Source organism: Diplotaxodon limnothrissa, linkage group LG23 (assembly GCF_057381915.1).
Source record: "Diplotaxodon limnothrissa isolate DT_005_m linkage group LG23, D_limnothrissa_male_GT1.1, whole genome shotgun sequence".
Classification (NCBI taxonomy): domain Eukaryota; kingdom Metazoa; phylum Chordata; class Actinopteri; order Cichliformes; family Cichlidae; genus Diplotaxodon; species Diplotaxodon limnothrissa.
In genome coordinates this window covers 7,596,081-7,612,141 of record NC_140617.1, presented here as the reverse complement: position 1 = coordinate 7,612,141, position 16,061 = coordinate 7,596,081, and the positions used below count along the sequence as shown (strand labels likewise).

The window sequence follows — 16,061 nt, the reverse complement described above, 5'->3', positions numbered from 1 at the left end:
ATCACATTATGTTGTTTATCTATAATACTTATTCATCTGTTTATAGGGAACTGTTAGTGTCAGAGGCAGGTAAAAGCTCTATAAAAAGTAAAGAAAATTCAGTTGATGGATATCCCTCTAGAAGTTGCAGCTATGATCAATACAGAGCAAATGCTATATTTTATACCTATTATATTATACAGCATGCTGGTTATTTGGGTCCAATGAAAAAGAAGTCAAACTCAAAGGTCATATGTATTGTAGCATGAGTAGTCACATAGTCCCTTCCAAATACCACAGTTGACACTGAAAACAATAATGAGTGTACAAATTACAAATTAGCAAAAGCTTATGTGCAAAAAATACAAACAATGTTTTTAAATGCTGGAGTACTGTAGATAAACATAAACCAGGAATATTACTGGTATTAGCTCACATTACTTGCTGCTTACAGCTGGTTAATTGTTTCTAATGGATGCATCTTAAAACAAATGAAGCTTTTTCCAGTATTTCTTAGCTACACACACTTCCATCTGATAAGAAAAACCGCTGTTTCCATTCCGTTGTTCTTTCCCTTATTTCCTCCACTTTAAATATATTTTCCATTCTGGTTTTTGGACAGAAAGCAGTTCATTGTCCCTACGAGAGTTTCCAGGATCACATTGTCCACAAATACTGTGTGTGTCTGTGCAACGCAGTTCACCGTGATCACTTAAAGCAAGCAGATCAACTGTCCCATGCTGGTTCCACATTGCAGCATTTGAAAGAACAGAAGAAAGATTTCCGTTTGCCCAGATGATATAATTCTCATTGTTGTTAAATGTAATTCTACTTCACGAATGCAGTCATTGGATAAATAAGATCATAGTCCAGCAGGTAATGCTGCAGACAAATGCAGTTCCACCTGGGGGAGTTTCTGTTCAGCTGTTAAGACAGAAAAACATCATGTCATCATGGCATGTGCACAGTGATGGACAGTGAAGAGTGATTCATCCTTGCCTTGTTGTATGAAGGCCACTTTACCTTCACTCCACTCCATCGGCATACATGACAGGAGGAGGTAAAATGAGTGTATCAGGAACAAAATCTGTATCTCCTGCTGACACGGCCTCAGGCCTGTAGAAAAAAAACATGAAAAAAACTCAGTCTTTCATCTATCACCTTATATTCTTAACCCAGTAACTCATTCTTCCCTCGAAGGGAGGGAGTATGTAATTGGTTCTATTTCAATCAGCTCGAGATGATTTTATTTTGGTGAATTTCTGGTCAAGGTCAAGGTCACACCAAATGTAAAAAGTAGTAAAAGCTTTATATTACCCATGGAAATATTGGGTATATTGAGTATATGCAATATACTCTTCTGTGCTCTTCTCTTTAAGTGCTCTTGTTATGTAAATGCTGTCTGTTGCACTAAGCACAGAGGAGGGACCTACTTGAGAATTAACAACTCATTGTTCTGTCAGGAGTCAACCTGGCTTACCTTCTGGTGGCGTTAAGGTGGAGTTAAAAGCTTTCTTTCTCTCAGAGATTAAAAAAAAGGAAGACATTTACTCTTTTCATGCTTATCAAGCTGTTCCAGGCAAAAAGGAAGGAACCCTCTCCGTCTACAGGTCGGACAGCATGTTTGACATTTTTCTATGTGCGTTATTCTTTCTGTACTTACGTGTGATTTGCTTCTTGTGCCGCATTCACAGAACCTGCAGTGTAACCTGAAGATGTATTGATATTGCAATTTAAAAATCAGTTTATAAAAACTTTATGATAATACTTTATGAATGTTTTTTTTTTTTAAATGCTTCTTCCAGCATAAGTGTATTGCCTGAAAGTGCATCAGCATTAGGTTTGAAAAAGTAGTACATTAGTGACTTTTTAAATGTGATTTTTAGGGCATTACTTACTCATTACTGGTTCATCGGTGCTGTTAAAAAGAAGAAAAAACAAAAATTGAAAAGAAGCTCTGGATGTGTGTGTACATGCACGCTCGTGGATGGACAACATTGTTACATTTTTCTCCACCATGCCTACCTTGCAGCTGGCTCTACATTTTTTTGTGAATGGAAAAATGTGGACAACCTCTGAAGTGCTCTATAAGGAGAAATAAAAAGAATTATATGAGTCTGCACGTGTCTGTATGTGTTTCTGTAAGAGTGAAACAGGTGAACTCACTGGTTGTGGGAGCTATCATGACCCATGTCACTGTGACTGTGCTGGTGGTTCACGCTAAGGTCTTTGTTTCCTAAAGACGAAATCACACAAGCGACAGATAAATAACTGTATACAAGTAAACATACAACAGTTACACCAAGGAAATAATTCCTAAGTTACCAGACCTAAGATTAGCCATTACATATTTTACTAGCAGCTTCCTGTTTAAGCACCTGCTTGTCTAATGAGTCACATTGCAGGGAATTAACGTTTAAAGAATGCCGTAATGAAAAGTCCATTGTTCATTAAAGAAGTTTAGAAGGGTGCAGTTTTGTAATTTCGGTAGTTGTGAAGAAATTATAATTGGATAGAAACTTGATACAACATCCAGAACATCAGTAAGTCCTCAAGGACTTGTTTATGGACTCAGATTGAGTGTTTTTTATACTGAGGGCGCTCACACACTCGCAGTTGTGTTGCAACCTCACATAAGCCTTCCTGTGTTTCTCTGAAACAGCTGCTGCAAAATATCAAGTCTGTAGTATCTTTGTTTACTGTATCTGTTAACCCACATCAAGATAACAAATTGAGGAAATCAACATGACAAACACAAGTGTCCCATTAATTTTTGTATTGTACTGAAAGGTGACTTTTAAGTGAGTAATTCAGTAAGTGATTCATTATGCTTTGTTTAATGTATGTTTCCAGTAAACAATTAAAGATCTTCCCAAACTTGTTTTTTCACAAGAGCTGACTGGGGAATGGTGCTGCCTAAGTTGTTATGTCTTACCCACATCTGGCATGGAGAATGTCCGGGTATGACCTCTGCAGGAAAAAAGAGTGCCAAAAAAACTGTTAATAGCAGATTGATCACCTTAACTCTTGTCCTCAATAGAAACAAGCAGTAAACACCAAAAGTAGAGCATAATTGAGCATTTACTCACAGTACAGCCTGTGTACTTGGAGAACCAGAGGGAGGTTCATCATCATCACCGCTCCACTCCTCACTGTCGTCTGTGACTGAGCATGTCAACATCAAAAATATTAAACTGCTGCTGAATAATTTCACTGTATTTTGTTATCTTGGGTAGAAACGGGAAACACTTACAGCTTTCTCCTGGTAATTGATAATGGTTTGAGTCACTGGGGGAAATAAAAATCATCTGTAAATAACTTTTTAACTTAAAGGTAATAACAGTAGTAGAAGGTTACACATGATAGCTTGTTATTGTATGAAACTCTTACTGTGAAATCATGCGGGCACCGTCTGGTTCGATAAAGTTATTGTTTGACCCGGGATGAGTTTTCCTTCCCAGCTCTAACATCTCCTTGATGTCCAGTTCCACATGGTCAACGGCGACATACCCATCTAAAAACACATTCACATGGTCGTTATTCAGTCATTTCAGATGTCATTTCAGATTATAGCACTTATGTTTCAAAAACAGGTTCTTGCATCCTTTTATCCTTTTAATCTTGATTGTTTATTTTTTTAACTCACAGCTGTTGGTGCTGTCTCTGGCCAGCCACTTTCCTTTGGGGCAGTTTGCTGTTCGAATAATGCTGATCGTGTCTCCTGCTTTGACGGGGAGATCAGTCTTTCGTCCCTTTGCAGTTACAACTACTCTTGCCTGGTAAAGGGCATCCTCCTGTCCTGTGATCTAACAAACACAGTTACATGTTAACACTGAATATTCCTCCACTTGCACTCAAATAACCTCAATAAACAATATTCATGTAGCACTTTTGAAAACAACACTACAAGAGGCTTTATACCACAAAACAAATACATGTGTTCACTAGCTGGATGGTGGGCTAATCGTGTAATTTATTCTATTAAAGAGCAGTCTCCTGACAAATAGTTTGTTGTTGTGCAGAAACACTGAGATGACTCCCATTTGCCTGATGCATGCTGTTACTCTTCATTTTAACAGTCAGAATTTACAGACCTATAGTAGACTTCTTAAGTGTCAGAGTGGGAGGAGCAGTTTATCTTTAACCTGCTGTTATGTTCACAGTACTTACTCTCGATACGTGATTTTGTTCCTGATAAGTAAGAAATGTGTATTATTTTTTACAAAGGCATCTTTCTCAAAGCCAACAGGCTTGCATTTGCTGATCTGAAGGTATTTGAGTGACAAGACTGCCATCTAACTGCCCTGTGGATGCCCAATATAATCTGATCAAGAATTGGAGAAATGAGAAATGGAGTGATGATTTACTTGAATTCCATCATCTGATTTGGGGATTGTTGTTATTGTTGTTGTTGTTTTCTTCTAACTTCTCTCTTTCTCTTTCTCTCTCATTGATCGGAGGATATTTTTATGTCTTCTGCAAAGGCAACAACCCCATCACAATTTCTCCACAGTGCACAGTCTCGTTATGAAAGGATGATGATGTCATGATTGTCAACGAGCAATCATGATTACTGATGATACAAGTACAATTAGAGGTAGACTGCCTTTTGCAGATAGGACTTGGACCTATCTGCAAAAGGTAGATTAAAAGATTTTATACTGTACAACAATACTGTCTTTATTAGGAAAAAGCACTGTTTCAAAAGGGACATAAGTCCAGGGGGGATATGGGTAAGATTTAAAATCAAAGTAGTTCCACTGAGAATTGCATAGGAACACAATCTCAGCAAGGTAACCATTTCGCACTAATCACAAAAAAAGGTTTGACATATCAAACCATTTAGTTGCCAGATGTATGATATTTACCACAGCTAAGCTGTAAGACTGTCAAAGCATCAGCAGGAGAGGCACCAGGCTTTGAATTGATATGATTATTAAAACTGTCTGTGTTTTATCAATAGAGGAATAGAGCAAAGAAGCAGCACATGATGACATAATAAATGTTGACGTGCTTCTTACATGTACAGTACTTACAGCGTGTGACAAATGTGACATTAATCTTGTAATCCTTGGGTTTTACACTTAATGATATTAACTGGGCTGCTGGCATTTACTCCATTTTTTGTGTTTCTGGTAAAGCCAGCTGCCTGTTGTGTTAAAAAAAAAAAAAAAACAGAGCTAAAGTAGACACAAAACCGCATTTATAGAGTTGTTGCATCTTTTTTGGGTTCATCCCTATGTTAATTATTACAACAGTTTCTGCTACAACACAAACATTAATCAGAACATGTTCAGAACAGTAATATTGTAGAAGAACATGCAGAAATAAAGAATGGCCCATAGGTGTTCTGTCAGAAATATCACAGACAAAACAAATGTTTGCTCGTATTCTGTTTGAGCTTGCACATGTTGCTCACTTCAACTCTTCCACTGCCAGGAATGAATCCAGACAGGTTTGTATGCCCGAACATATACCCCACCCTCCCCCGATGTTTCTTAACCTTCCGTGTTCACTTACCTTGAATTTCTTCTTCATCTCGTTCTCCCTCTTTTCCCTCTCTTTCTGTTCTTTCTTTTCCCGTTCTTGTTTCTCCTTTAGCTCCTTCTTCTCCTTTTCTAGCCGCTGCTTTTCTTTCTTTTTCAGCTCCTTCTCATCAGGCCCCTCTGCAGCTGCTTTCTTTTCACTCCTGAGGAAGGCAGAATGAAGAGGATCATCCAGTTAGAAAAGGACTACTGGTTAATAGCAGAGGAGAATATGAGTGAAACAAAAGCAAATCACACTCTCATCGCTAATTCCCCGGGGATAAGAGAAATTAAAAAATCTCTGGATAAAAAAAATTAGGCCTTACTTGCCAAACCTCAACGTCTTGGTTTTCTCTTGAACCTATAAGTAAGAATAAAGAATGTGGATTAATTAACTTTGAATTAAAATTGCATAAAGAAAGCTTATCTTTTTGAATGAAGAAAAATAAAGTCTTGATTTTACACTGCAGCTTACCGTTACTGGCATTGACTCAACATATGGATCTGTGGTTTAAAAAGAAGGACACAGTTATGTACAATACCAAAGATGCAACCCTTCCAGGCAGTTTCTAATATTACTGTATTAATTTGAGCACAATTCCTATTTTTCTAGTATAAATAGTTTCTTACTCTTTGGCTCTTTGCGTTTCTTGACTTTAGTCTTGACTTTTTTCTTGTCACCATCAGGTGTGGCGATATACTCGTACGCATTTTCCGTGTTCTGATAAACATCGTCTTCTGGTTGGGGCCTGCGTGGGACAAAAAGTTGAACAAACACTAATGAATACTAACTTGTCAGGGATTAAGAACCATTTTAATGAGAAATAAAATAGATTAAATTTGCATGTCTTACTCTGACGCCTGTTGTAAGTCCTGACCGAGAGCATGAGATGATTCTGGTAGTGGATTATTTTGGGATATGTCTCCATATGGTGTCTCTGTGTGGATCTCGGTTTGCGGAACATTACTGTGAGCCTTTGGCGGGTCATAACCGTCTGGAACATCTGCACCTGGGTACATCTCATACTCCAACTCTGATCCCTGCAGCTCGGGAATAGGAATGCCTGAAGCCACATTGTCAACCTCTGGGACATCAGGGGTGTAGGTCTCTGAAAACTCAAGTGGAGCAGGGATATCTGCAGAAGAAGCATAAAGGATTATGACGCATTACAAGAACAGGCCACTGAAGTTTAGCTTTTCTCTAAATTGTGAGTCTAGCACTGGTGACCACACCATTAACTCCCATGACAGGTGGAGGAATGAATTCACTCAAGTTGGCAGAGTTAGGTATGGCAGGTTCCTCTACAGAAGAATTCAGAAGCCCATTATCTGAAATAGTCATCTTGGGTGGAGGCGGGGGAATCGCCTCAGGGACAGGGTCAGGTCCCTCAGTGATTTCTTGCAACAATGGAGAGGGCTGTCCTGGAAGGAATGACATTACATATGAACATATAACAGTTTAGAAGGTTATGACTAGATATGATTGCTAAAAGATTTTGAACTTTAATCTCATTTAAGTCAAAAAGAACCATTCAACATCAAAACTACATCTGAAAGTGAATTTTCCAACACAGAAATAGAGATAGGGCAAGAAAAAGAATAAGAATTGCATATGTAAGGAAACAAAACCAGTCAAACCCACTGTGGAAGTTGTTCTTGTATAACTCTGTAGAGCAGAGCTAATGCATTTATAAGAAATGTGCAGTATAATTCAATTTTGCTACTTTAATTAAAATACAAAACACATCTCTAGAAACTTGCCCGCTAGCTGCCTTTTGAAGCTGTACAAAACTGTTTGCTGTTGCAGAATAAAAGATTAGAAACCATGTCAAAGGTACTCATCTGTAATTTGTAACAGTAGACTTCATCATATTAAACGAGCTTGACATAAAAACCTGTATGCACAATTTCAAAAATGCAATGCAAATGAAACAGAGCAGCAGACTTCCTGCTCTTTCTGCACTGTGCTTATCAGACGTTGAACTGTTTGTCACTGCACCTCTGACATAGCAAACATACCTCTGCAGCTCTGCCCTGCCTTCTGCTAAGTTGTTTCTGGCACAAAAGAAGAATGTCACCACCTGAGGCGACCTTGTGGCCAGGTATTTTCTGCAGCTAAAACTCTAAGCTATTAAATTATGTTTTGCAGGCCTACAGCACATACCTGATGATGATGAGATAAATTCTTCTCAACTTCTTTTGAGGTGAAGTAAATCCACGGAAAAGTAAGAGGTGGGGAGGGGAGCTCTACTGTGGTTATGTTAATTGGACTTACGGTGGTCAATGCCATTGACTTGTGCTGGTTTCGATGGGACGGCATTGCCTGTTCGATCTTCATAATCAATGGGTGGGAGTTCTGGGAGACTTTCAGTGGGGCTCTGACACTGGGAAGATTCCTCAGGTGGAGGGGTAACAGAATAGGAGTGGATGTCACATATCAAGGGGCTAAGAGCAGGTGAGAAATTACATCTTGTTAGTGACTGAGCTGTAAACAGAGATGTTTCTTCGTAACTGCTGGAATGAAACTGTGTGTGTTCCTGCTGTTTGTGTTCTTTACCTGTTGGTCTTCTTGCGTGCATTCTGTAGAGCATTGAAAATCCTCTGGTCACCTGGTGGTGTTCTTTTTCCAGGACTCATATCCTCTGCCCTCTCCAGGGCAGAGAGTGCTGAGACTGGACGCTCTGGTTTGGGAGATGGTGGAACAGATGGAGGGTTTGTGGCTAGAGAAGGAAGTTTCTCCACAGCAGTTATAGAAATATCATCTTTCCCAATCTCAGATGTAATCTCAGGCTCGGCGGGTGATGGAGATGGAGAAGAAACCAGGGAAGGAGAACCAGAGATGACACAGCTGGGTGGAAGAGGTGGAGAGACACTGGGTGGACTGGTAATAGCTTCATCTTGGCTAGAAACAGGAAAAGTGGGATTTTCTATTTCAGGTGGGATTTCACTGGTCAAGATTGGGATTTCAGGTGGTGGGCTCTCAGGTATGAGAGGAGGAGGTAGGTTGAAGGCAAAAGATTCAAGAGTAGTAGAGGTTGGGGACATTTCTACATCAGCACTGTGATCTGGTAAGGTGGGGTTGTCTGGTAGATGGGGCTCTGATGTTGAATTAGGTATTGTTTCCCCACCAGATTCAGAAGGCACTGGGAGGAGTGGAGCTAGTCCAGCAATATCTGAGCTTGGGGTGTCCAGAATTGGATCAGCTGAGATCAACACTGAATCTCGTTTTGACTTTTTGAAAAGACTGAAAGGCTTCTTTTTCTCTGTTGTGACTTTAGGTGGGGGTGCGGCTGGCACCAGCTCTGCAGTACTCTCTTTCTGAGTTACAGGGACAACCGAAGGAAGCGTCTTGTCTTTCTTATTAACTTTCTTTTGATCCACGGAATCTTTAAGAAGATTCTCCCTGCTCCCTTTGAGTGTTTTGTGCTTACCACCTTTCCGTTTCCCTTCACTTTTGTCTTTATCGTCGATGAGAGGTTTTTTGCTCTCTTTCGGATCATCTTTGAAGACCACTCTTGGGGCAAATAGTGTCTTTCTTTCCAAGTTCTCATTAATGGTGGTCAGCAGGGAGGGGCGTGCACCTGAAGGGAGGTAATGACTGGGGCTCTGGGGAGGAGAGACCACCTTTGACTTCTCTGGGAGAACAGGTTTTATCTTGGGTTTCTTCAGTATGAATTCTTCTTGTTGAAACTTGGCCCTTATGGCCTGAAAGTCAATCTGTTCCTCCTGATGAAAGTATCACACAGTACAATAGTCTCAATACAGGACCTAAATAAGGTAAATTTTATTTCCCTAACATATTTGGAGTAAGAACAAAATCCCAAATCACTTATTATTAAGAGGAGTTTAGTTCTGGTCTTAATCCGGTAAGATAAACTATGTCATCATTGTAGTAACAACGTTACAGCGTACAGAGCTAAAACTCTGTCTCACTTTACTTAATGTTGTTGTAAGCTTTGATCTTTTTTTTCTTCAAATGTCAGTTTACAGTATTGCCAGGATTTATGTCTGCTAACACAACTTTAAATATATCAATAGCATATTATCCAATCATCATAATGTTACGAGCGTCATGGGACATACCTGTTCCATTGCGCGTTTTAATATCCACAGAAACGACCAAAAAAAACCTCCTGTACGAATAGAGATCGTTCTCTTATTCAGCTTCTCATCCTGTGTCCGTTGGAAAAAAACAAAGAAATTAATTTAAAATAAAAAAGGAAGAAAGAAACTTTAAATAGTGTATTCACTAATCCAGGTTCCTGCGTGCTTCACCTCTGATCGAGACAAATCTGCGTCCCATGCGCACCCGAGATGGTTTCAGAGGAGGAGTGCGATTGAGTAAAAAACAGTCAGGCTCGTCAAACTAGTCCTGCTGAGCATTTTACGCCACAGCACGATGACTGTCAACAGCTCTTGGATTCTTCTCCCTCTTCTTCAGGAATGTCGCCCGGCTGGCACGACGTGAGTCACTCTCATGAAACCAAGCGGATGGAGATTTTTTTTGTGTTTATTTTCAAAGTGACTCATTTTTTTAAGAATGCTAATCTCTCTTATAAGAACAGTGTATTTTGCTGTTATGAGAGGATGTGGTATAAAAGTTTAATCTTTGATTTATTAACTCTCGCCTAAACGAATCATTCAAATTAAACGTAGAGAAAATGAGATGACCGAAGAAATGTGTCAATAATGTGACATAAATACATTCTGTAAGCGTTGTCTTTATTTGGCAGCTTTGTAACTGTAGCAGACTATAGTCTCTCATACGCTTAACTCACTACCAAGTTGTGTACACTCACCGGTCACTTCATTAGGTACACTTTACTCGTACTAAGGAGGATCTCTTTTTGTCTTAATTCTCACAGATTCAACAAAAGTGCGGGAAACTTTCATCAGAGATTTTGGTCCTTACCAGCATGACCGCATCACACAGTTGCTCTATTGGACTGAGATGTGGTGACTTTAGAGGCTATTTAAGAAACCACTTTGAGATGATTTGAGGTTCGTGACATGGTGCATTCCTAATGGGAGCAGCCATCAGAAGGTGGGCACACTGTGGTCATAAAGGGATGGACAACAACAGTACTCAGATTGTACTGTAGCTTTTAAACAATGCTGACTGAGTTTGTACTAAAGAACCCAAAGTTTTTGAGATATCCCACACACCATTATACCAACACCGCCCCGAACTGTTGTTGCAAGGCAGGAGAAATCTATTTTTGATGCTGTTTGTTGTTGCAGAAATCCAGACTCATCAGTCCAGGGAATGTTTTTTCAATCATCCATTGTCCAACTTTGGTGATGTAGCCTAAATTTCCTGCACGTGGTGCCACTACTGCTGTAGTGTTTCAAGGAGCACTGTGTTCAGAGATGCTCCTCTGCATACCCTGGTTGTAAAGGGAGTTATGTTCTTTTCCTTTTAGCTCAAAACAGTCTGGCCATTCTCCTCTGATCAACAAGGCATTTCGCTTACTGGATATTTTCTCCTTTTTGGGCCATTGCTCTATAAACCCTAGAGATCGTTTTGGGGGGTAAAATCCCCGTAGAGCAGCAGTTTGCCACGTTCACTTAAATCATCTTTCTTCCTTTCAGATGCTTTTTTTAAACTTCAGGTCATCTTGATCATGTCTACGTGTCTAAAAGGAGTCAGCTTATACAATGTCCCTGATTAGCTCTGTGTGTTAACTATTAGTTGAACAGGTTTAATTAAAGAAGTGGTCAATGAGTGTAGATTTCAAGCTGTTTGGTGTACATAGCATGTCTTTGCTCAGTCTAGTGGATAAATAATATTCTTCATTCTATAAATAACAGAATGAAGTCTTTATTTTGCGGCCTTGTCCTTTGAAATGTATTGTAACTGGTGCATGTTTAAGGTGATCGTATTTGCATATTTAAATAAAACATTCCAGAAAATTTGCATTACAGAAGAATTAAATGATTGTAGGTAATCTTGTAAACTAAAAACGATTTTTGTTTTTGCAATTTTACATTGGATACCTTTTAACGCCATTTCTTTCTTTTTTTTCCAGGGAAAGATCTAAGTTTTACTCCCATCTGTATGTGGAAGGTTTTTACCGCATCCTTCATTCAAAAAACTTTGAGTATGTGATTCATGGTGCATTCTATTCCTAGAAGCATGTTGAAAATCTTATCTTATCTGTTGACAAAATTTTCTCAAGTAAAAAAAATGAGCTACTCAAAATCAGATCTGTAAAAACATTTCACACTGATATGCAAACTTTAAACTGGCTTCATCCAGTGTACAAATTTCAAAAGGCAAATTAGAAGATATTTAGATAGCTGATACATTTGATAGTTAAAGATAAGGCTCATCATGTATAATAAAACGGTTGTCTTGATGGTGTTCGGTTTTTTGTTTATTATTAACCTGTAGCATCTGCCTTTAAACATGTCTGCAACTTTTTGGTTTCTGTGGAGAAGACTATAGCTGTGGTGCTCTCTTGAAAAATACATAAAGATGGTCAAACTGCTGCTCATCTTTCCAGCACAGCCTGCTGCTCATCTTGGACAATTTGCAGATGTCAGTTTTGACAGCTTTCACAGCTGAAATGTTCTCAAATAAGCTGCACACAGTAGGGTTTATAGATTATGGAGTACCCAGGACACTGTTTGAGGGAAGACAAAAGCTGTCAGATATAATTTTTTAATGTTTAAGGAATAACAAGGCAATTCCATTCACCGGCACAGGTGTCAGAAATCCTACAGATAAGCATCTCAAATACCTAACTAATCCCACAACCAAATAGCACAGTGACAGCATTTTGTGTGTAAAATGGTTCATTTAAAATGTGTAAAGTTCTAGTTCAATTGAATTTACAGAACAGTGCATTAAGGGTGTACTCGTGTCTGAACCCTTTCTGTGGGTAGAAAGTGAGAAACAGAACAAGAGTAGGAAGGTTAGAGTTCTTGTTTTGCGGTTGCTTGCTAATAAAGCTTATGACAGCTTGCAATAGAGTGTAGCAGAATGTGACAGGTCATTAAAGCAGTGTTAAATTATTGCAAAATGCTGTGGCACTTGATGGTGGAGGTGGTGTGTGTGTGTGTGGGGGGGGGGGGGGGGGGGGGTCACCTCTGCTAGGCACACACCATTAGGCTCACTCTTTCTTGCTCGCACACAAAAGCAGAGGCATAAACACACGTATTAGTCATTTGGGATGTGTTTATTTGTAACAGTAATACATGGTGGAATACGTAAATCAAGATAGAACCAAAAAAATCATCTAAAAACCCACTGTAGAATGTCATATTCATAAAGATAAAAATAATGTGTCAATTTACATTAAGAAACTGTTAGCTGAGGTAAAGTTAAAATAGGTCTAGAAATGTTATGTACTCAAACAGCAACGTTTCCCTTTTTATTCAACGTCTTTGCTCATCATCTAGTTCTCAAAGTTTTAAAGTTAATCAGCTTCATAGTCCAAAAGAGTTCTCGAATGATATGGGGACTCTGGCCATAAAATAGGGAGTCATTGGCATCACAGTTGATGTAGTTGTAGCAGAGGATGCTGCAGTCCACACTCAGACAGCAGCAGTTTGGCACCTGACCAACAGACAGACAGATGGGCAGAGCATCGCTGTTATCTTTGAGACTAGTCTGGGAGAATGTGATGGAGGAGAGAAGCAGTCTGGGCTACAGTGAGTGAGTGAGACCCTGACTGTTGCCTGCAACATAAAAATGATAGTCTTGTGATACAAAAGCTCAGGACCGCGATATAGTGTTTTTGGGTGGGAACTCAAGAAGACACAGCAGGGCACGGTGCAGGCTTTAGGGCTGGAACCAGAGTAATTAATGGTTCACAACATCTATGCACAAAAGAGGGGGGGTGAGGCGAATGAAACAGACAACAGGAAAAAGAAAACATATGTTGGTATTGCTTGGGTTAACGTCAAGAGTTGCATAACTGAAGCCTTCCTATTTTATGGCACAGAAGTCCAGTGGACAAAATGGTTGTTATCATTATTTACAAAATGAGTTTGGCAAACCAACGATCAGATGCCTTAAAGCCATGTTGACTCTATATCTCCTATAGAGCTGACCCCAGCGGCTTGATTGACTTATAAAATAAAAATTCAAATTTTTCAATTTCTTCTTCTTTTTTAATCAGTATTGTACAAAAGCTATAGAGAATGAACAGTTCAATCACAGAATCTGTTTAACTTGCAGCACTTCCCTCTCAGTGTCTTTTCTTCAGCATGTCTGGTCCTCTGGCCTCTGTATGAGTCTGTCTGCGAGGAGAGACGTTTGGCAAATTACTGTGTGTATGCATGTCAGAGAAGGTGGACTGTGTGTATGTGTTTGCATGTGTGAGAGTATGTAAGCTGATTCCTGTGTGCAAGATGTATGTCGTTGGTGTGTGAGTAGCTCCCAGAGAGTCTGTTTCTGCATAGTGATCCAGCAGACACTCACAAGAATGGGGTTAAACTCCCCGAACCAGCCAAGCAATCAGAAGCAGTGATCCCAGTAACGGGCCATCCCTGATAGGCCCATTAATAGTCTAGCTCCTCCTATGGGATCTCCTCACTACAGATGCAGATTCTGTCCATTAAAACAAAAGGTGATCGTTCTAATCCCGATGAGCGTGCGTGTGTGAGGGAGTGTCAGAGACGGGGAGGCACTGCATGATTCAGTCCCTTCTTGGCAGCACAGTCTCTGGCCAGACACAGGAGGCAGAGGAAAGAGAGCAAAGGAGGAGGAAGGGAACGGGGGGGCAGAGAGGGGAGGAGCAGGTTCTATCTGTAAGGCTGGGTGTGAGTCGCCACAGGGAGAAGGGAGGAGAGGAGAAGACTGCGCAGTGGAGGGAGAACTGGATCCGTCTCAGTGATTAATATCCCTTCCTGCCTGGAGTGAATGACCAAGAGGGCTCTCCCCTCTCAGGAGGAGGAAAGACTGCAGACAGGAGGAGGAGGACTGTGGGAGTGTGGAAGCTCCTCCTGGGAGGTTGTTAGCTGAAGGAGAAGAAGAAGGGCTTGGCCAGGCGGGGATGTGCCAGACATGCACGCACACACGCACTCACACAAACAGAGGTTAAGGGTTCTCCTCCTGTTCTCTCAGTGCTGGTCAGGTCTGTCTTCCTGTGTGTCTCTTTATTTCTTCCCTTTGTTAATCTGGGCATAGAGAGGGTCCTTCCTCTTCTGTCAATGAAAGAAAAAAAAAATTACCACATTTTTACTTTCCTTTGTTTTTTTCAAAGGCTTGCTATATCTGTAATGTCAGTGTCTGGCCTCTGTGTTTCATCTGAGTGTTACATAATAAAAAGGGAGTGCCCGGATTTATGATTCATTCTCTCAACTGACTGAACTGCAAGTATCAGCAACCTGCAAGCCCTGACAAGTTAGCTCTAGTTTTGCAGTGGTTTGCAAGTTCCTATAACTGACATCACCACCAGGTGGCAGTAGCACACTGCATTGAAGGAGACCTTCGGTCACTTTTCCTCTTACCTCTTAGGCCGTTCATAGGTCCATCACTCTCAAAGCCATTTGTGTGCGCGTGCCTGCATGCGTGTTTGTGTGTTGTTATCACAGTGTTCATGTAAATGCATATTTTCTCCCACCTCAAACTCCCTCCAGGACCAGCAAGAATCAGAGGTAGTGCCTTGAAAAACCAGTTATGAGTCATCATGTCTGCATTTCTCTCCAGCTGAGCTGGAAGACAACAGTGGATGATGGAACACCCTGCTGCAGTCACTCACAATGGGGTCGTTATTATTGTACACATAATTATAGCCAGCCACTCAATCTGCCATATAGACAACTTGATTGGAGGTTACTGACTTTCCTATTATATTCTGGGAGACTTCTCCAGAGCAGAAAACTCATTTAGAGTTTGGGGCTGCCCACAGCTCCCCTATTAGAAGAAGGTTTAGTTGAGCAAACTGCTCGTAGTTAGGTGTGTCTCTGTCACAGTATGACTCAACGTTGGGCTGTTCTGTTTTGGAGGCTCAGCTAGATAAAAAGAAGTCATTAAAATATGTTAAACTGGGTTCTGGAAAACCATTATGTTTTTCTTTTTTTTGAATATGCTGTTTGACATTTTATAGATAAGCAACGAATGATTGAACCTCTCACTTCTACTTGTGCTTAAACTTACATAATGCACAATCTGCAACAGCTTTCATCTAAAAAAAAGAATACTTGGGTTGATGCTGGGAGGGCTGCTTTAGTTAAGGCTTTGGTCTTTGGCATACAAAGCTGTAACTGCAGGGCTGGCCAAGGCCAGACAGTCAGCAGAAAGTAGCTGCCAGCAGCCCCGAGAAAGGTGACAAAGAGGCTGAGACAAGCAGTGACAGCAAGCACACACTGCTCAGCCAATGCACCAGAGCCACAGCCCAGCGGTGTCACCCTGCATCATCTAACAGGCACTGCCATCTGAGGCGGCTTCAGCTCCTTCATCCCCAGCCGAGAGAGCGAGTACAAGTCCTCGGTGGAGGTATGAGTGATTTGCTGGCGTGGCAGCAGCCTCAAGGCCAGAATATCCGGCCTGGCTGGTACATGTGTGGACATTTATGTGCATGCGTGTGGTAGGCCCTCGGCAGGGGG

At 40.6% G+C, this 16,061-nt stretch overlaps 2 protein-coding genes across 4 annotated transcripts in view; both read right to left on the bottom strand.

The window, feature by feature from the left end:
* Window positions 1–1,004: 1,004 nt before the first annotated feature.
* On the bottom strand, window positions 1,005–9,596 carry LOC146607455 (uncharacterized). Its single transcript, XM_085347873.1, has 19 exons — window positions 9,588–9,596; window positions 8,062–9,230; window positions 7,780–7,949; window positions 6,738–6,926; window positions 6,358–6,640; window positions 6,135–6,253; window positions 5,980–6,008; window positions 5,831–5,865; window positions 5,500–5,668; window positions 3,626–3,785; window positions 3,370–3,493; window positions 3,233–3,267; window positions 3,069–3,144; window positions 2,915–2,949; window positions 2,146–2,215; window positions 2,005–2,064; window positions 1,878–1,897; window positions 1,643–1,688; window positions 1,005–1,095 (listed from the first exon to the last, which is right to left on the bottom strand). Exons 1-19 carry the CDS (start codon window positions 9,594–9,596, stop codon window positions 1,005–1,007), a joined length of 2,889 nt encoding a protein of 962 aa, XP_085203999.1.
* A 3,082-nt stretch (window positions 9,597–12,678) lies between these two features.
* dab1a (DAB adaptor protein 1a) overlaps window positions 12,679–16,061 on the bottom strand; it is an 81,982-nt gene continuing 78,599 nt past the window's right edge. For all 3 annotated transcript variants that reach the window (XM_085348749.1, XM_085348748.1, XM_085348750.1), the window contains one exon: window positions 12,679–14,657. In XM_085348749.1, coding sequence (XP_085204875.1) covers window positions 14,610–14,657 — 48 coding nt within the window. In that variant the 3' untranslated portion in view covers window positions 12,679–14,609. The remainder of the gene's footprint in view (window positions 14,658–16,061) is intronic.